This window comes from Serinus canaria, chromosome 2, assembly GCF_022539315.1.
Source record: "Serinus canaria isolate serCan28SL12 chromosome 2, serCan2020, whole genome shotgun sequence".
Classification (NCBI taxonomy): domain Eukaryota; kingdom Metazoa; phylum Chordata; class Aves; order Passeriformes; family Fringillidae; genus Serinus; species Serinus canaria.
Window position 1 is genome coordinate 101,343,423 of NC_066315.1, and position 22,541 is coordinate 101,365,963.

Below are 22,541 nucleotides of genomic sequence, written 5' to 3' on the forward strand. Positions count from 1 at the left end.
AAGAACCATTATTACCTGTTACCAAAGGTATTTTGTCCAGAGTTCGAATTTTGTATCATCCTTATAATACAAAAACAGTAACAGCTCTCTTCTGACACTATAGATACAACATGCAAATGCAGAAGATCAAAATCCACTCATTATTCAGATTACTTGCAAACAAACTTTGCCAAGCTTTCCCCAGGTCTCAAGGTTTTGCACTGTTGTCCATAATGAAGGTTCCAGTGGATTCAACAGAGGTACCTCTTAAAACAAAACTTCTACAGTTCATGAATGTTTCAGGTTTACTTCTTCTCTCAGATCTCTTTTGGACATTGGAGATTATCAAAGAGACAGCAGATGAGAGACAATATTTTTGTATAAAGAGGCTTTTCCAAACCTTAATGCTTCCATTAAAAAAATTCAGACCCCAGATTGCCTTTATAAGCAGGAACAGTTGGGTATACTAGTTGAATACCAAATGCATATTTCAGTGTCACAAGCACACTCTTGCCAGAGCAGACTCCACCTCTTGCTAGACAGGTGACAAAGGAAGGCCTTTGGAGGACACCACCCATTATCACTCCTTGCACCCTGATGGATGACCAGCACCACTGCAGAGCAAAGCATGTCTTCCCTCTATCTATGCTGCTTTTTTCCTACTGCATCAAGGGTTGCTTAGGGTTTCAGGTTTAATAAAATAATCAAATTTGCTTACATCCCCTTAAATTTCTTTTTTGGCATTACTACCAACATGGTCTGTTGTGCTTGTTGTGCTTATTGACCTGAAGAGCTCCTGATTTAAGGGTTTTGAGTAATATCATGACCAGTTTGACTAATATTCACAACTGTTAAGTATTTTCATCAGAATTCAACTATTTTGGGTAACACTTCCCATATCATTTAGGAATGATGGGGCTGGTACACGATGATAGAAGTGACGTTTATTTTTCCACCTACCCCTATCCAAATTATTATTAGTATTAATAACAAAATTCACTGACATTTCTTCATGGTAACCAACGTTTGGCTTTTTTGTGCCATGCATTCCAGTCTGGGTTGATTGGGAGGTGTAGCCTATAGAGCAGCTTTGCTGGCCAGACTTCCCCAGTGTTTCTCCAGGAGAGAATATAAGGTTTATTTCTGGCTCCACTGTTAGAGTGGCACCATGTCATGGTGCTATAGATTCAGAGTAGCTGCTCCACCATCAGGCATTTGACTTTTTTCCAGCTGTGCCTTTCACTGCTCATCATACAAGGGAAGAGTACACAGCACCTGCTGTACCACTTAGTGCTGCTGAAGCTAAACTAACAGAAATCTTGGGGTCCAAGGGGGAAAGCCACCTTTAATGGACATCCCCACCACACTTCAAACACATTCAGCTGCACACACCTTACTAATAAAAACACAAGACTCAAAGGTTTCTGCCACCTCCAAACCTCACTGAAGTCAAAACACTTCACAGATAGATCAATTTCAGGATGACAGTTGCTTCTTGCATATGGTCACAGGGATTTATCATTAACAGTCCGCAATTAATTAATTTCTCCTAGCTTCTGGTATTGCTAATAATTAAAGATGCTGTAAGAGAAATCTCAGCATCAGAAAAGCACTAGTCAAACCTACATTCAGAGAAGAATAAAACCAGTAAGCCTATGTAAAAAAGTGTATTATATGCATCCGATTATTCATATCTAGGGCAGATAATGAGAGCTTTACCAAAGATCACAGCAATTTAGACAATGCCTAACACAAACACACTAACACAATACATAAACAACACATATCACACTCTGTTCTTCACAGACTTTTTTTCTTCCATACAGCAAGATTGCTATGCAATTACTGAAAAAACCTAAAACTCATTAATGACAACTAATATAAAATACAGAATATATACTGCAAAAAAAACCACTAAATAAATATACACAAGTAGCAAGGGGGGCACAAATTAACATTCCAAAACCTGGAAATAATATTAAATCATCACCAGAATTAAAAAAAAAAAAATTAACTTTCACCTATGCAGTAATGTGTGGTGTCCCTTCCTTTAGCACATTAATTGTTCTTCTAACAGTAAAATCATCTCAGGTTATCTACTAAAAACACATCAGGATGGACATGCTTCAGGATACATAAAATCTTAGCAAAATCTTTAGCTGACTGATGTCATCAAATCTCTTCAAAAAGCAATGGACTCTTAGACAATTTGTATTGCACAAGGTGGTTTGACCAGTCTTGGAAGACTGAGCTATTGATGAGCAGGTAGAAAAACGGTCTTGTGCACTCCTGTAGTACACAAATGCACCTACTCAGAAAACAGCAAATACTTTAATATTCAAAAGAACATCTTTAGGCCTTTCTCATTGTACAGTTAACATCAACAGTTCCATCTGTTTGTGTTACCAAGTTATAAGACATGTATGATTTAACGGTTAAATTACTGCTTCATTATCAAAATGGCAAAAACTTTTTTCCTCAAGTGCTTCAAAACTTGGCAATAAAAATTATAATTATGGGAAAGTCTAAGAGTATACAGCACAACAAAAAATTCTTATGGAAGTCCAGAACTTCATTCACCTTCTGGGTTACTGTATGCAATTTACATACACAAGCACATGCACACACAGAGGCAATTTTGTCTATCCTATAAATCTAATTGATTTTCATCATCTGCAAAGAGTAATTTCATTTTTTCTACATTCTTACTAGAATGTTTTTGATATCTGTCATTTGGGTATGTTTGTATTCCTGAGGAAAACAATTTGCTTTCCAGAACTCCCTCTGACACAGGACTATATCTCTTCCTTTGAAAAAGTAATAAATAATGCATACAGGTAGTTTTGTATATAGATGAATAAAATCTCTCATAGTCTTCACACCTTCAGCCAAAGATTACTGAGGATAAAAAAAAAAATACACTGAATAAGGTGAAAGACAGCTTTCAAGAAAGACGAAAAGAAAAGCAAAATCCAGGAAATAAACTATTTACATAAGGTAGAAGAGAGATTGGCCATTAAAGTTCTTAGTTTCTTGGCTGCAAAAGAAGTAGTACACATCCTGCATGCATAAACCAAGGTATGAAAGATTTCACCCTCTCCCCTTTCATCAAAAAATATCCATTAGTCTCTTGCTACTGGTAAATCTGATGATGCTGCTTACTAGAGCTGTCAGACATATCCCAAGATCCTTTTGTTATCTGCTCACCTTCAACAAATTTCTACTTTTAGTTCTCTATTTCTGCAATACAATTTACATGTCTGAGAATTACATTTTAAGGTAACTATTTACATTTCAACTGTGTTTCAGAATAAAGCTAGGAAAAATAAATTACTGCAGTGAAGAGATGACCTCTCTTTTTCATGAGCTATAGCTTTCCACTCTTTGTGGGAACCTCTCTCAAGAAAGGCTTCTCACACTGAGTCAAAGCACATGTCTGAAAAATGCAATTGCAATACCAAAAGATTGTGTTTGATATTAAAATGGAATTTCATTATATCTGGGTATGATTTAAAAGCAATTTCCTGTAAATCATACTATAACTCATCCTAAGAATAAGCAGCACACAGAGGCAACTGAACAAACACACTGCAAATAACAAGGAGAAGCAGATGAGGATGGAAAAATGAAGAGATGGAGACAGGCCTCAGAAGCTAAGGAACTGTCGTGGTTTAAGAGGAAATGAAGTTTTTTGTGATGGTGTGGGCAAGCCAATCAGTGTTCAGATTTAATATTGGCACCTGGTTTGTCTACTTTGGGCAGGATACGCCTCTGAGAACACAGGGGTTAAAAGCTGTGATCTCCTAGGGGAACTTCCTCTTGGAGTCCCGCTTGAGAGTGCGCAGACCTCCCCCCTGCCCAGATCTGGCTGGGCAGGGGAGGAGGGGAGCCATGTGGCCGGAGAGAGGTAGGCCAGGCCTGGGCCCAAGGGTGGAGGAGAACATTGCAAGGGCTTCGGGCAGCCATCCTCCATTTCCCACCCCCCGGAGAGAGGGAGAGAGAGACAGAGCCGGTGCCTGTGATAGTGGCCCGGCGTGAAGGAGAAGGGGGGGGTGCTCAGCAGGGCAGCCAGGCGTGGGAGTTGACGAAGTAAACTGGTAGAGAGAGAGAGCTTGGGACTTTTAACTCTTCTGAGGAAGATGAGAACTTTGTTAAAGTTGAGTTTTTTTGAAGTTGATGAGATTGAGAAGATGTTGAGATTGAGATGTTGAGGAAAATTCTAGGTGGGAGGAGATGATGGAGTGGCTTTGAGCTAGACTATTTTTGTTTAGTTACAGCAGAACCACGGGTGTTTCTGTGACACAGAGACTGCGTTCTAGGGGGAGGCGATGGCTCAGAGCTAGGAGAGTGCAGTGATGTGGAGGAGTGAACAGAGACGACGGGTGAGGAGGGTCGTGGTGGTGCCCTCCACTTCGAAGAGGAGAAGAAGAAGAAGATGATCTCTGTTCAAGAGACCCCTCGGCCCCAGGGGGTGAAATTTGGGGGGGACAAGTGTCCCAAAAGGAGAAGGACTGTGCTCCCTTTGGAACTGGTCAAAGTATCCTAAAAATGAAAAACCCTAGAAGCAGCTCTGATCCATGTGCAGTGGTGAGAGCACTGGACATGGAAGGCATGTGGCGCAAGAGGGACTCCTCTCTTCTCGAGAGACTGAGAATCGATTATCTGAAGGGTGGCAGCGGAGTTGGAAATTTGGTGGGGGGAGGAGGAAGAATTTGGAAGGTTTTCATCTTGTGTTCTATGTGTTTTGTGTGTCTTCCTTTGTAGTTGTAGGTTAATAAATGTTTCTTTTCCTTTTAACCTTAAGTTGGAGCCTGCTTTGCTCTGTCTCTGATCACATCTCACAGGAGGTGCCAGGGAAGTAGGTGTTCTCCTGGGGGCACTGGCATTGTGCCAGGCCAAAACCCTGACAGGAACACCAAGACAACTCCTTGCAAGCCAGTATACTGCACCAAAAGCAGGTTACTCATAAAAATGAATTTACACCCTCTCTCCATAATTCAGATTTGTGTTTCCTATGCCAATTTACTGGACACTAACAGGCTTTTCAGAAGACTGTCTCAGCTGCTTTTATTTGACCATTCATGGTTCAGTGTTGCACCTGTTCATTTCTTTCCAACAGTGGGAGCACAGGAATGACACTTGCTCAACCATTCAATAGGAGAGAAAGAGTCATCCCATACTGGCAATAACCTGTGTTGTTCACAGATGTGAAAAAGAAAATGTAAGCAGATTAGACACATATTTTAGTTGCAGAAATTCAGATTTAAAGTATGTTTATGTTAAGAACATAAGCTAGTGGAGATGTGAATTCATAAAGATACAATTTAACCAATTACCTTATTACCCAGACATTCATTACAATGACAGAAACAGACTTGTATGATACTGTGTGGTTTTCTTAAGTCCTTACATTTGAATGTAACCTGAAGTTATATCACTGAAAATACCCACAATTTGCTGCCAGATTTTCTGACAAGCTTATGATCACAGCTCATCAAGTAGGGAGTACGGCTGCGCAGAAAAATGAAGAAAAATGTTTTTCTGCACTATGCAGTAGGTAAACAGCTTTCTGTCTTCCCTTTCCCAAAAGATTAAGTACTGATCACAGCATCATGAAACAAATTTCATGCCTCAGTGGTCTAATTTGGGCAGCTAACATATGAATTGTGATTCCCTCCAGGCCCTTTCAATTGTAGAAAGTTCTACAGTACTCCATAAATTAAAAGACTTGATTTTCCATAGGGAACAAGAGTGGGAAAGACTTTTCTTTCTCTAAAAGAGAAAGAAAAACAAAAAAAACCAAGGCAAGTGAAATATAATTTATGGATTTCACTTAGGAGAACTTCAAGGCCTGGGCATTATTACACTTAGAACATGTATGCTGTTTCCAACAAGTACTTAGGAAAGACATGGAGACTAAAATGATGAACCAGCTCATCTACTCATTGGTTTTAAAGAACATACAGACCTCACAGTCCCAGCAGACGGTAAAAAGTAAAGAATTTGTTCATTACATAAATGTGTGCCTCTAAACTTGAACTCTGCTGAACAAAAGCAGAGAGGTACTAAATAAAAGTCAGAAGTACAGTAGTGAAATCCTGCCAGTACTGGAAACTGCAGAAATGTGACTGAATTCAGTGGGTTTGTGATTTCATCCTGGCAATTTACCTGCACTTCAGACTAACATTGTGAATCTGAAAAAAACCAAAAAATAAAAAATGACAGGTACTGGAAATCATTTGGGAGCAAATTATCTCACGGTATTCTGAAATTGTCAAATCCAAACAGATTAGGTCTCCTGACATGACTTACATGGCAGAAATGCTGAAAAGCCCCTGATAATATCATTCAATTGTATTTATTTATTTACTATTATGTACCCTTAAGGTTTTGTAGGCGCAATGAAGCAGACCACCAGAAGGATAGTAGAAAAGGCTTAGTCTTACTGGTGAAAAAACTAAGCATATCATAGAGATTGCATGATTTGTTCACAGCCTGAATCCACTAAAGCCTGAATCCCTCTTACCTGAGTGGCAGCAGAAGTGATCCCAGGGAATGGTGTTAGTTTTATTCTGGCTCTAGTGTATATAAGAATGTCTTTTAAGATGTTTTGTAGTTGAAGATTGGTGCTACTGTGAACACAAGGATCTTCAACGTCCATTACCCAGTCAGATGATGTAGAAGATGCCACATTTCCATGCTTTCTGACAGCTGTTACTGATAGCTGCGCTGCACTCATAGTCCTGCAGCAGCATCATGAGATGTCATACACAGGCCTATACACAATTCCTCAACATCACACCATGGAACCAGAGAGCCAGGTATGGATGGACAGCTGCAAGGGCTCAGATCTGTTACCCAGTAATGACCTAGTGCACCAAGATTCAGCTGATCCTGTAGGGAACTGTTCTCTCACAGCCTTGCTTTGCAGCACCCCACATGGAGCTGTTTGATCAGTCTCACTGCAAGTTGCAGCAGACATCTGTGGAAACTGGCAAACAAGTGCAAAAATAAATCCAAGCTATCCAGGAGATCCTGTCAACTTCTGAAACATTCTTATGCAAAGTCACACCAGGAATTTGCACAACCTTAGGCTGATTACCAGGGGGACCTACAGTTGTACAGGCAGAATAAATAAACAGTGGCCCTGTAGGAAGATAAAATTCCTCTAAAAAATCTGTCACTACTTTCTTATCCTTCACATAGAAAAAAAATCTCAATCATGTATTAACAAGGAATCAACTCAACTAAGCTCAGATATTTTGGAATTGCTATGCTGTTAATAAAACAATTTTGCATTACATAAAGTCTAGAAGGGTATTTCATTTCTACAATAAAGAAATTAAATTCTGATTAAGAATTTATGAGTCCTAAATTCTGTGAAAAAAAATAAAGGTGAAATGATACTCTCCCGAAGCACTTGGAAAAACTGAATGGAATGATGATTTCCTTATATTGAATTCAACTTTCAGTTTTACAGTAGAGCATTACATCGAAGTTCAAAGGTTCGAGAAAGGCTATAACTGATGAAATAGCAATCTGTTATTTTCCCATACATGCTAAACCCCTTCAGGACTAGAAAAAAAGTCTTTCAAAAAATCTTGGTGGCTTCGGAGAGACAGGAGTCTAATTCTAGCAATTCAACAGTGAACACTGTCTTTAAGGTGCTGGAGCACTAGAAAAATATCAGCCTTATATCAGCAAGAGGTTGGAAATACCCACGTAAACCCAAATAAAACCAAAGGAGATCTTCATTGCCTTCAATGTATTATTTGATCAGGCTCTTTCTGAACAGACATAACAATTCATCATTCATATACAGACAAATACGAGGCTTTGCTTTTCAAGTATTTTAATTTTTTTGTGTTAGGTTTTTTTGTAACTACTTGGTTGTTTAACCTAACGCACTTAAATAATTTACAAAATGCAAATGCAATGGAAAAGGTTAACTATAGTAAAAGCCTAAAATTGTTTAAAAGCATAAATAGAGAAATTAATTTCTAAGTCCCACCTGTTACCACTTCCAATTTCACCTATCCCTCTTTCTCCACTTTCTGCAGCTTCACCTGACTGAACTTCTCAGACATTGTTTCATTTCTTTTGATTGTCCTTACTTCCTTCCGACAGACAATGTCTCAGTTCTGGCATGTTGGTTTTCATGTATGGAAATCACTGGAATCTGGAGGCTGCTATAGTCCTAATGCTAAGTCCAAACACTCATTATTGCTTGCTGTATGTAGGGAGCAACGGTGTAATAACGGCAGCAAGAGTGCCTTTAAACTTCCACCCCCATTATTAAAGAGATGAAGCAAAAAAAAAAAAAAAAAAAAAAGCATGTTTTTGATACCAGGCTACACATATGAATAAGGGAACACTATATTTACTAAAAGAAAATTATCTGGAGACAGACTTTAAACCAAAATCTGACACCCACCTAGAAGCTACATTATCGATTAAGTAAAAAACAATGGACTCAATGAATGGAAGATTCTTTGGCTCTGTAATACAGAAGGTCAGATTTGACTGTTATACATGGTCTTCTCTACACCTAAACTGTAAGAATAGAATTTTAGCTGAAAATACTGAACAGACATATAGGTAAGCCTAGAAAATCATTATGTGTAATACTGCAGTTAGCCAGCACAGACATTGTAAGGAAGTCATCTGTTCTTCCTTGAGGATGTAGCCTTTACTCATGACTGCCACATGTAAGGAAAACAATACCTTTATTTTTAGTAAGGCATTCCATTGAAACAAAGAAAATCTCCCAGCAGCACTTTCTACAAAAGTATACCTACCATGGAGCAGTTCAAAGGCAATATAAAATCTAATAATGATGAAATTGACAGCCCAAATTTTTCACTTTTTTCATTCCTTTCAGACTCTCTCCTCTCTGCAGATATCAGTGCATTAGGAAAAAAAGGAATTACCTGTAACCAGAGTCTGTCACTTGAGTCTGTCCCACCATTGGCAGTGCACTGAAAAGTAGCAAACTGTCCTGCATTGACTTCCACGCTCTGAAGGCGCAAGAAATGGGGAGTTTTTGCTGTTGGACAAGATACAAGTGTTAAAGTTATGCAAGACCAAAGTAGTGGCTATAAAAAATACACCAAGTAAATGAAATAGTTCTGCTTTAAAAGGTTCAAGTCATTGATTACACATTAGGTTCTAGGTTGGTTTACTTCCATGGCTTGGAAAGACCAGAATAGAAGGGTGTGTGTAATTGCTCCTGCTGTGTAAGCTATCTTAGCTCAGCATCCCTCTTGTAATATGAATCTATTTAAAAAGATCATATTGGAAACTAATACTGTTTTGAAGACAAACCTATTAGATGCTTGCACTATCACCTAGACAAGCCAGTAAGAAATGATGTTATCAGGGGAACAGGTTTTTCTTCTTAACCAAGTATGCTGCCTATATAGAAGAGATCCCTTAGAAATGCAGCCCACCAAACAGGTTCAATACTAACAGAACACTCCTCACCAACTACAGCTGCATTCTTTAGGCACAATGCTTCTCAATAGCACTGCAAAAAAAAAGAACCCAAAACACTACACATATTCTTCATGCCAATGATTATTTTTCACTTAGAAAGAGAAAACAATCTCAGTAAAAACTAAAGCAATATACCTACAGGCAAGCTGAAACTGATATTCAAACAAGAATTATGTCCACTGAAGTAAAAAAAGTATGTGTATTTTTGTTTTACTAAAAAGAATCAAGCATGTAATATAAAAAATATAGATATTTGATACAGAAACCTATCATTTAAAGCACAATATTCCCAACCTACTCAAATCCTACTGCAACCAAGGAGACTTCTTGCACTGTGTATACTAATAGATAAACCTTTGAACATTGCTTTTCAACATGAAAATGTTAGTACTAGCAGTAGACTGGCAAACCAAACACCCATTTTCTAGCAGAGCATTAGAACCACTTAAGTGTTGTAATGCTTTGCTAGAAAATAGATGTTTACTTTCTAAAAAAATAAAAATAGATGCTTAGATTTTCTTAAAAACCCTTATTACCAGGAGAAGTTGTATTTTTAAGGAATTTATAAACAGCCTCAAGAAAAAGTTGTTAAATATCCAGTGCAAGACAACATAAGAAGGAAGAGATGGAATAAAATATCTCCAATAAATATCTAAATATGGGATAAAATATTTTTTAACTATCCTTACCGCAAATTTACTACATGTACAGCCCTTTTTTTTCTTAAAACATTTCTCAATTAGGGCAGAACGATTTTAGGCCAAAATGATCCACTTCTTTGCCTATGAAACTATTAATGTGAGACTACTTAGTAAAATTCTTCAGTATGTTCCCCATTTCTCACCTGTCAGTTTTGTTTTTTTTTAATCTGCCTCTACCCCTTTCAATTTTACTGTTTCCTTGGTCTTCTTAAACTCTAAAAAATTACATTTTCTGAATTACCAAGTGTGCCCTAAGTGGAGAAGAGCATTGGGTTTTAAAAACAAACAAACACACACACACAGAAAAACCTGCCCATCTACCACAACCCATCCCTTTCATTTCTGCGTGCCTACAATCTGTCTCCTGCTTGGTCTTGGTACTACCCAGGCAAATGCCTATCAAATATTTCTCCTATTTCAATTTTGTTTAAAGAGTTAATAATGCCAGAACTATTTTTCTGGGAATATACAGAAAGAATATCATCATGAGCTTTACAAAGTTTTAGACACAGAGTAGTTCTACTTCACTTTTCACACTTTTTCAATTTTCTTTAGACAATTTAACTGGTTTGATGTCTTAATTTCTAACATTTTAATTACTTCATCAAAGAACTTTTCATTAAAGCTTTTGCATTTCAATACTGTTATGTTAGAACTCTACATGCTATGGGCTATAACTCAGTCTCCACATTAACAAGAGTTATTTGCAGGTTTTGGGAATTGATTGGTACAAACCCAAACATCAAACCTCTCAAGATCTGTATAAAAAAATTAGTAAGCTGCTAAAATGCTGCTTCAGACTTATCCTACCTGAACCAAGGATATAAATTCAAAATGCAGAAGCACCTATACTTTCTAACAACATGAGAGCCTGCAGTGTTTATTAGAAATAAGTGACTCAGAAATAACAGCTGCTGATTCTGCATAACTGTCTCTCTATTTGAAGAAATGTGTGTCTTCCTTCCATTAACACTAAAACCATTTTTATGAGGTGCTTTGATACTAACTGATGGAGCACTTTTTATTTGGAATTACAGCTCTTACTTAAAAGCTGCAACAAATGCATGCAAGCACAATATGATAGAAGAGGAACAATCACACAGAAGTTGGTGTCTTCTTCCCTGCTCAGTCATTTGGTCAGTAAGATCACAACCTACTAATCCATGTATGATCTTAATATATCTTATTTAACAAACAGCATACATGTGAAGCAATGTTTAACTTAAGTAGGCTATTTAATTATGTCTGGATTACCATATTAAAGCTTAATTTACAAGGTTTGAATTGACAACTCAGGATAATTAATTATTACATATCCTTAACAATGAGATAAAGAAATATATCTGAAGCATGAAGAAATAAAACAGTGCAGAAACTGAGCCATGAACCTTGGGAAGTACTCTCAGAAACCTTGCTTAGCAAAGCCTCAGTCCTCACCAGCTGAGTTTTTTTCTTCTAAACCTTGGAAAAAAATAATTACATATAGTCAGCTGTTGTGTTGTTCATGCGTTCTCACTAATGTCTCAGCTTGTGGCTGCACTGAATTTTTGATGCAGACTGAAAACTCATCAAAACATCTTAGAATCACAGAATCGTGATGATTTAGTGATTTTTTTTTCCAAAGGAACTGCCATATGGCCAGTTTGGGTTTGGGACCCATGCTAAGTGCTGTACACAAGGTGCACATAGCAGAGATGCCTAAAGACAATTAGGTGCAATGATGCCATGTTGAGCAACACTTCATATGTACACTCAGCCTGTACTTTTGGCAGTGACATTGTTTTCTGACGCTTTTGCTCCACATTTATCAGAGCATAGTAGCACATTAATTTTAGGGGATCTGGCTTTAGAACACAAGATAGGTACTTACTACATGGATGTCCTAGAACTTTCACTTCATCAATAGCCACATAGCCAGAGTGACCTGAAGTAACCACTTCAAAAATAACCTGAGAAGCAAAAAGAAAACTTCAGTTAGCATCTCTGGAACACAGGGAATATAAAAATAGTTTATCATAGAAAAATACATCAACTCTTTCAACATGTTATGAACACCTGGAAAACAAAACACCATCATAAAACCCTCAAAACATGTGGCTCTCATCATTAAAATTAACCAGAACTTAAACTACATTTTTTTCATGATTACATTATTTTTGGATATTTGCAAGCAGGATCATATATAGCTCACAGAAGAAACAACCAATCTCTCCAATTGGTCATTTATTAGATAACTACGTTGGTCTGCCAAAGGAGTACTCTAATAAATGCCTTAGTATTAAGAGCAGTATTGTATTTTCTACTCTTTGTCTTGCAAAATGAACACCTTTTATTTCAAAAATTACCAATTTGTAGTATACACAGATTTGCAGGGTATCAGACACAAACATACCTATTTTCAGGAATGTATTCTGCATGCTTCTTAATCATCCACCAATTGCAGTAAATTAAGCAAAGCAGATCCATTTGCCACGGTTTGTTTAAGGGCTATAAATAGGTCACAAAATAAATGGACCATTCTCATCATTTGAGCTGAGTACACTCTAAAGTAAATCTCTCCAAAGTCTGGCAGCCTTAGCTTTGAACATCCCAAGAATGTTTATATGGAATAGAAGAAAATATGCCAGTAATGTTAGCAGGTACATTTCCACACCAATGCTCAAGAAGTTCATGCTAAAATCCAGGTTGTGGTTTTTTTTTTTTTTTTAACACTCTACTTTCTGGAAATTAACTCTAATTGCCTTGTGCAACTGATCTAGGGAATCACCCTGAGGAAGACAAAGTTTAGAAACCATTTTTCACACATATGAGCCACTTGACCTTGGAACAGATGCTCACACTCTACACCATATCCCTTTACTGAATGATACAGAATGCAAATATATTATGTGGATAACATACAGCCCCATAATATATCACCATTTCCTGATATTGAATAAACACACTCTCAAAACACCAATTCTGGTTTTAAAACAAACCTTGCAGCAAGAGAAACCTTCATGCCCTTCTGCCTCTGCTTCTCCCTTGTTTTTCACTGCTCTACCTATGGACACCAATCTGTTGTTCTCTCCAAGATTCCTTCTTCCTAACCTCTGTCCATTCCTCCCTCCCAGTCTCACTGGAATAAAATTGCTGTAAACATGGCCTTAAGTCCACATGGCTGTAAAGGTAAAAAATACTGGATTCATTCTAATTCTGCCTCCTGTCTACACAAATTTTCAACCTAAAGTGCCAGTGTTGCCACTACATGAATCATGCAACAAGGAAAAAAAAAAATCACAAGATGTCAACAAGCAAAGTCCAAATGCAGCCAAAGAATTTTATCAGAAACAAGTTCTGCAAGAAAAGGGTTGCTCAGTTGGCTTTCTAAATGCCAGATAGCACTCTACTGACTCTTGAAGTTGGGATTATTGATCCACAGCAACAGGCTGAACAGGGTATGAATTTGGCTCCCAGCATTTAGTAGAACATCCAGAGCAACACCATTCAAAATTTCTAAGGATCGCTTTCCTAAAAAGAAGAAAACCTCCTGACAGAATTGGTCTTAATCTTAGGAAGAAGTTCTTAAAGAAGAAAAGAGCAAAGACTCAAAGAATTAACCTGCATTCATAGATCTGAAATAACTTTTCTAACCATGATTACAATCCTCATCTTAACAGCCTTGAAAAGCAAATAGAGAAGTTATGTGCACTAAGTAACCCTAAGTTTTAACAGCAGTCCAAGACCCAAGAATGCAGCTCTTGTTTTCAGCCACACTGAACTTTGAAAAAAAGAACAATAATTTCTCTCTATTAAGAAACACAACACAAGAAATTGCACGTTTTTCACCTGTGTTACAAGCTCTGAAAAAAAAGCAATTATGCTGAGGCCCTTGAAAAAAGGCAGAGACTGCTCTATGTCCTAAAGAGCTACAGAGCTATTTGAAAGTGACAACATCTGAAGGACCATAGGGTTTAAGAACCACAGCATAGCCTCAGAAAGCTGCTGTTGAGGCAGGGACGTTCCAACATAGTAGTGGAGAACAGGGAGCAGACAATCAGATCTCAGAAATTATGGAAAAGTTTCCCAGGGAAATATGCTGTCACAAAGTAAGTCCCTGAGACAACTGAATCTAGGTGTGCATGCAAAGACCTGCCTCTAAAAACACAGGGGTCTGAGGACACTTACTGATTTGTTTCCTGTGCTCCCTAGTGGCTTTGAGTTTTCTCTGTTAAGAAGAAAAATACATTAACAATGTATTTTTAATATCCCAATTAAAAATATCCCAATTTTTTTAATATCCCAATTATCCCAATAACCCAATATCCTGAGTTTTACTGAAACATAAACAAAAAAAAAACCAAACAAACAAACAAAAAAACAAAAAAAAAAAACAACAAAAAAAATCCAAAACCAACCTTTTGTTTCTTATGGAACACTCAGCATAAGAGCAGCTGCACAAAGCCATCTGAAAGGCCTATCTGATCCACGATCCCATCACTGCAGAGTAAAGTTTTTCTTTCAGGTTCTCAGCTTTCAGACACGCTAAATTCTAAAAAATATCCTGAGGAACTGGCATGGGCACACCTGTGGAGCAGCCATCCAAACCAATCAGAAGTCTGCTAGAAATGTTACTGCCAGATAACAGGGACTTTATTTTTTTAAATGCTGCACAGGAGTGTCTTTTCTAAAAAAACTACCTGAGTTCCAGCATGACAAATAACCTGAGCTATAGAAAAGAAAACATCTTGCAACACCTCAGTAAATCACAAAAGAATTTCTCTAATTCATAATGGGAGCTTAGCTACAGGTTTTTGGAGAGGCTTTAAGCACCTCAGTATTGCCATCTACTCACAGCTAAAAAAGCTTGTAGATTCTTATTTCTTCAGTTCATAGACAGAGACTACAACCTTGAAACAACTGAATCAGACCTGCCAATGACAACAGCAGAGAAAAACTCAACAACTGATCTAAAATACCCTGCTGTATCTCTAGACAAAATACCAAAAATGTCATTCCACAAAAAAATCAGGCAGTGTATCAAGAAAATGCCAGTTGGACATACAACGGAATTACAATTATTGACATTAAAGAGAGTATGTTCCAAAGAAAAGTATTACCAGTTGAAATGCTGTCAGTTAATGTCAGTAATCCTTCCATTAAAAGCAATAGCCAAACGGATACCAACTTTAATGACTGTAGCTTTCAGTCTCTTCTGACATGGAATATGCCATTTTTAATAAATAGAAAGAGGCAGTAAAGCCAATAGTGACATACCATTGTCAAAGTGAGACACTGATTCATATATAGAAGAAAAAATATGCACAAATACAAACTGGGCAGAATGGAATGACAGCAGACCTGAGGAGAAGGACTTGAGGGTGTTGCTGGGTGAGAAGGTAAAATGACCCAGCCACATGCACTTGCAGCCCAGAAAGCCAACTGCATCCTGGGCTGGATCAAAACAGGCATGGCCAAAAGGTCAAGGCAAAGGATTTTCTTCCTCTACTCCCTTTCAGTGAGACCCCACCTGGAGTATTGAGTCCAGTGCTGGGGCCCCCAAGAAGGGCAGAAACCCTGCTGAAGGAAGTTCAGAGAAGGGCCACAAAGATGGTCTGAGGGGTGGAGCACCTCCTCTATGAAGACAGCTAGGGTCATTCAGCCTGAAGAAGTCTCCAGGGATCACAGGATCACAGAATGGTTTGGGGTGGAAGGGACCTCAAAGGTCACCTAGTTCCAATCCCTTTGTCATGGGCAAGGACACCTTTCACTAGATCAGACTGCTCAGAGCTCCATTCAGCTTTGTCTCATTATGGGATACCACATCACAGATGTACCTATAACCATGTATACATACCGAAGATCTTTCTAGGGCCTTTCAGCACCTAAAAGGGACCTACAGGAAGGCTGGAAAGGGACTTTTCACACAGGCACATAGTGATATGACAAGAGGTGATGGCTTTAAACTGAAAGAGAACAGATTTAGATGAGATATAAGTAAGAAAATCTTTACTGCAAGGGTGGTGAAACACTGGCATAGGTTTACCAGAAAAACTGAGCCCCACACCCTTGGAAGTGATCAAAAGTAGGTTGGATGGGGCTCTGAGAAACCTGTTTTTATGGAAGGTGTCACAGCCATGGCAGGAATTTGCAGCTAGATGATCTTTAAGGTCCCTTCCAACTTAAATCATTCTATGATCGTATGAACATGACAGTTTATTCCAAGTGTATTAACACAATCCCTCTTCTGTTCACAGGCTGTGAAATACTGTCAATTGCTGTACAACAAATTCAGTACTTGTTTTGAATTGACAACTGAAGATTATAGACTCAAATATCTGCTAACTAAGCATTTTCCCTTTTTAAATTAAAAATTTGATCCTATGCATTCCAGGTTTCTGAAAGTCCTAGTAAGAGTGCTACACACTGTCAGAGAGAGACCTGAGAAACACTTCTGGTAGCCTTGAAAACATTACAATAGGGATGTCAAGACTCTTCACAAATCTGGATCAGCTTTCCTAGTAAATTCACTAGAAATTAAACCTAGAAACTTATTTCACATCCAATTTTCTCCATAATTTTCCATTTGAAAAGCAGCTTGGCCTGTAAACATGAACTTTTTCACTGCCACCTCCAAACTTAGCCTTTTCTCATGGCTGATGCAACACCTGCAGGCAGTACAAAAGACTCCAGTCAAAACAGAGAAAACACTCCAGCAACGTCAGACTGGGCGGCCCTTGGATTTTTTGCCTATTATTCCACCACCTTATCAGTCCGGAAACAACTGGTTAAAACACGGAATTCATTTGCTCAGGAAAAACTGCTGAACACTGCCCTGAGAACTGTTTTACACCATTCTCCCTGCAGCAGGCCTGCCAAACAGGAACCAGGGAAGCAGCTTAGCACTGCACTGTCCCTGATCCTCCCTGCTTCACTGAAGAGCAAAATTAGCTTTTCATTCCTGCCACTTCCCCTTGCTACATATGAACAAAGAAAGGGGGTCTGCTCACCAACATAAATGCTTACTGCTGAAAATGTGCGACTCAAGATAACTCGTTTGTTCCAAAGAACAATAGAAATAAACAGGTTTTGTTGCCACACAACCTCACTCTGTGAATTCCTGCCTTTGTTGTTGCAAAATTACAACACTTTCAGTCAAAAGGTGGATTGTACCTAATATAAACACTGTCCTTCACATGACTTAAAAATAGCACTTTGCAAAAGCACGAAAGAGGAAGGAGTGCTAAGAAAGCTGTTTAAGCTCAGGCTGCAATCCTGCCCCCCTGCATCCCCAGTGAGCTGCAGTGCTGCATCACACATTGCGCTCTCCTCTCTGCCTGCTCTGCTTTACTGCACAGAGCACCTTTCTCTGACTTTACTGTACATGGCATTGGGAACAGTTTCTCTCCAGAAAACTGGCTTGTACCCTGGGGGTTGAATTCTTCCTCCCTTTCTGATTCATTCTAGGACTACCTGCCTTATCACAACACCAGCAACTGCTTCCTCATCAAAGCCACATGAAGGGAGGTTCCTGACCTGGTCCTTCCCAGGTCCCACAGAGGTCCATCACAGCTTCTTGACATGGGCTGCCTGAATTGTGTTCAGACCTCCCTGGCTGGGAATTTGCTCCATGCCATTTCCCTCCCTACCTTCCACTCCTACATGACTACCATGTGGCCCTCACACCTGCACTCAAGCACATGAAACAACATTTTGGTGGCTGCTGCCAATCCGAAATCACAAAGAAACAAGCAAGGCAGCCTAAAAACTGAACTCCTGACATTAAGACTTGCTAAACCTTATTATTCTCTTTCTGTTTTTAAACCAGTTGCTGTCTTGTATTTCTCTACTGAAGGCCCAAATGCTTTTCTGGTTTAGGAACAAGGGACAGGAGCAAATAACAGAGCCTTGTGTCTGTGACAAAAAAATGCATGCCTCCATACTTGTGACCATTCTTAGACTGCCAGGGCTTTTTAAATTTAGGTATGTGGTTTGCCCTGGTGCATCTTTCTCAAAATAGTTATTCCCAAAGCACATAAGTCAATGAAGAAGAGCTATTTAAGATGCCTGACACAGGTTGTTTTTCAAAATGCAATATGCATTTCAAAGTTTCTTCGGAGTTCAAAGCACAGTTCAGGAACTGTATGTGTGCAGCTGAATGCAACACACACAACACATGAGAAGGTGAGCCTGACTTTCACTGCACAAGAAGCTTAATGCTCTGTCCTAGACGAGGATTTAAGTACACTGCATGAGCCAAACTCCAAGCCAAACATGTACAAAGCAGGTTATGAAACAAATGTATGCTTAAGTCCAGATTTTAAAAGTTAGGTTTGATCTGCTGCTTCTTATTCCCTAAACTCCCAATTTACAGGAGAACGTGTCAGAATGGTGAAGGGTAAATCTCATCTCTGTGAAGTGATACCATGTAAGTCCTTTGTGTCCTTACTAAAAAGGATCAGGAATTACTGTCAGGCTCTTACCACATTTTTTCACTCCAGCTTCATAGCATTTTACATTTAAAGATGGTGCAGTGGCACAGACAGTTGTGTCACTATACTGGAAACTATTTTTAATCCTTTCAATTCCATTTCTAGATTTAAATCTGCAGTGTTTGTTGTTTTATTTAATCAAGATTTGTTTCAGTTCACTGCTGCCATGACTGACTTCCAGCAAAGTACAAAGCAAATAATTTAAAATATAAAAACTGATAGGGAGATGGTGTGTGACTTGCAGTGGTGCTGTACTAAATTGCTTGCTTGAAGGGTTAGAAGCAAGGAACACAATCCCCTCACCAGACTCAACTCAGAAGCGACTTTTGCATATTGTGATATTTCAAAATAGCAACACTTCTAAAATATAAAATTTATTTTAAATACTACTAATTAAGAATTATTAACTAATCTAGGAAAAACAACCCTGAAACTACCAGACTCTACTCCTGCTAAAAAATCCAAATGAGAAAAAACATCAAAACAGTAAAGAAAATAAAAAACCAAACATGCCAAAAAACCCTGCCACCCTCTCCTCAACTAGAAGAGAAGCCTTTTCATGACTTGTATCTCAAAGCATCAATTTTAGAGCCCCTCAACCTACTGAGACTGCTCCCCAAGAATCTAAAAACAATCTTGCCACTTACCAGCAAAATCTATGTAATGTTCAATTCTCTTTTTCCATGTACATTCTAATTCTACTCAAGTTAGGATGAGGGTGAAGGTCTTAGGAATTATGTGAAGCTTTGTTTTGTTTGCAGGCTGTCTCCAAAGGCACGATAAACTCCTTGATGCTCTTAAGATGCACCAAGTAGACAACAGCTCAGTAAAGCAAACAATTTCTCCTGGGCACAATGTTAAAAAGAGGAAGGCAGTGCTTCCTCAGGGGAGCACTCCTAAAGCGATTTAATAAAACAGAAATAAGACTAGAACCAGCAGAAATACACCAGCTACTTTGAAACAAATAGCTCAGAGACCAGCAGGCACTGCAGAAAAGAACAAGCTGTGCTGATTATCTTGGACTCAGAAGGTGTTTGGCAGCTTGAACCCATGTTACTGCAAGCACACTGTTATCACTAACTGGACAGCAGTGCAGACATACCCCAAAATCAATGACAAACGTTAGGCAGTAGTACTGAGAAGATCATTAATTTTGGAATTAAATATATCCTTATGGTCGGAATGCTTGACAATCTACATACTCAGCAAGTAATCAGAAATTAATGTTGTTACATGCAGGTTGCAATGGTGATTTGTGATATATATGTAGTACAGCTTACCTATGGTGTGCAACATGCACAAGTAACTACCTGGCAAAAAGAAAAGGGCACATTAAAAGAAACTAATTATTTAGTTCAAAAACTGTTTTTCTAACAAGTCGATTCTAAACAGAAACCCCACATGAAAACTATTTACAAGCTGGGGCAACTGGTGCTCCAATAATAAACTACTGTTAATAATGAAATCTTTTGAGCACTTTGCTTGTATGTGTTTGCAATACATGGTTTAAACCAATAAGTCTTTACAAGTTGGATTAAAATTCACTCCATACTACATAATCTAATTTGTAGTCAGCTACCATTCAGTGGGAGCTATTTTGCCTACATTTTTCAACAGCAAAACAGACACAACACACTGCATTTGAAAAATTATTGAATTGTATAAATATTATAACTCTGAAATGTTATCATATATAATTTGTTCTCAGACTTCTGTAGTACATTTCCATCTGGTTTCATTTCCATCTAGACATCTTGCAGGTGTTCTGCTAAGGGAATGGAATTACAAAACATTCACAGACTTGGTACTATGTTATGTACCTATCAGGTGAGTCCTGTGCCTTCCCCACTATTCCTGCAGTCACCTGAGCTGTCACCTAACTTGAAGCCATACTCTTACAAGATCCGTGAATACCCTCTCTCCTCTTCCTGCCCTTCTCCCAGCTGCTTGAAGCTACCTTCCTGTCTTCCCCCACAACAAACTCTGTGAACAAAAAGCATGAAAACTAATGAAAGGAGTTCAGAAACAAGGAAAAATTGCAAATGTCAGCACTCGAGTGAGGAAATTGCATCACAGATCTCTGAGAGAATGGAGGCAACCAAAAACAAAGACAATTAACTGCAAGCTCTTAAAATGGTGACAGCACTTCCTCGAGAATAAATGAGCTTATTTACAATGAAACCAGTGAAACTACAGTATTTAACACTGATTCCCTGCACTGCCATGGATATTAACATAGCATAAGATCTTTTGGCACATCAGCTAAATTGCAGTACCTAACCAGGTATTATTTCAGACTATATGCAGCAAATGCAAAGAAAATTACTTACAATACTCCACAGTGAAAGAAAGATTATGCAAAAATGTCAACATTTCCAGCAGCAAGGAGAGTACATGGAATCCATTACAGACAGGCTCGGGCATCTATTATACATCAGCTGATATGTGGTAATCTGCTATACTGCAGTACCCATCCAAGCATGGAAGGGTTCACCTACAAATAAGGGCGAACAGTCCAGATGGCAGGTCTTGAGGAAAAAGAGGATGGGAAAGGTTATCCTTCTGTTTGTTTGGCCAAATACTTATGTATCATATTGTCAGAATCTGACACAGACTATTATTAATAACATGAATAATAACATTTGAAACAGAGAGACTTTAAGTATTTTTCAGAATATGTTAATTTCCCTTAAAATTAATAGTCAGAGTCAAGGCTTCTTCTACTAAAATTCCCCTGTCCACATCAGCCTTTTGACTCAAACTAGAGTGAGACTTTGAAGCACAACACTCTTCTTTACTGACTGCTGATTCCAGAGCAGTTCTGCTGCACAAAAACTAGAGTCCTTTCAGAAGACAGAAAACTGGAAGCTCTTCTAATTCACTGTACAGATGGGGACATTTCAGACTTGGGCATAAGTGACACAGTCACACATTTACTCAGTATTCAGTACTCCTGAACCACCCTTTATTGGAAGGTTTTGTGTTTACAAAACCTTCCAGTAAATCCCACATTAATAACCATTGAGTTATATCCAATGTCAGCCACAAAATTGTCTGTGGGATGCTCTATCCTCTTCTCCCACCATCCACTGAGGCTAACAACACCGACAGGTCCTCAATATTTCAGTGAAGATAGAAAGGCTTACTGGCAGCACTGGAAGGCATTCTCAACACTGGAATCAAATTGGTAACATGAAGTCTTGATATAAGGTCAGAGAATCATGTGAGTCCTGAGTTGGAAGAGACACTTTAAGATTACAGATACCAACTCCCTGCTCCTCAAAGGACTACCTAAAACTAAACCAAATGACAGACAGCATCATCTAAACCCTCCTTGAACTCTGACAGGCAACAAAATACACACTGCCCTTTCACCCTGAGAGATGTAGGACTAAACCAAGCTTGGACTTGGTAATCAACCAATACCCTTATGCTCCAGAGAGACAGATAGCACACAGCTTCTCCCAAAGGTGAAGTGAGCCTCAGCTCTGCCACTATGCCTTCCCCTCTTGAAAAGGCATAAGAGTATCACCTCATCAAGCCTGCAGACAATTATAAAAGATCCACATCATGAAGTCTGCTGAGATGCCTGTAAGTTTTCCCTGAATACTCTCCTGGAAGCCCTGATGATGCAGTTGCAGCAATTCCTAGGAATCTTGGGTAGTACACCAGATGCAAATGCAGACCCAACCTAGGAACACCCTATCAGAGGCAAGAAGAAATGAGTAAGTGTGCTCTTTTGGGTTTGTAAGTATTGCATCCACTGCCAGTCATCCCACATTCCAAGAATAAAATGTTCCTGGCCCTCCAGATTCATCTTTAGGACTTTCTGTGTCATTGTGGGTGAAACAATCATAGGGAAAAGACTCCAGAAAGTTCTTCAGCATTTTTTTTT

The 22,541-nt window shown here is 38.7% G+C and overlaps 1 protein-coding gene across 6 annotated transcripts in view; it reads right to left on the reverse strand.

Annotated features, from left to right (window-relative positions):
* The window catches only part of PTPRM (protein tyrosine phosphatase receptor type M), a 443,671-nt gene that overhangs the window by 285,182 nt on the left and 135,948 nt on the right, over positions 1 to 22,541 (reverse strand). For all 6 annotated transcript variants that reach the window (XM_050971530.1, XM_050971533.1, XM_050971531.1 and 3 more), the window contains exons 4-5: positions 12,046 to 12,124; positions 8,910 to 9,025 (exon numbers count right to left, since the gene is read on the reverse strand). In XM_050971530.1, the coding sequence (XP_050827487.1) occupies positions 8,910 to 9,025; positions 12,046 to 12,124 (195 nt within the window). The remainder of the gene's footprint in view (positions 1 to 8,909; positions 9,026 to 12,045; positions 12,125 to 22,541) is intronic.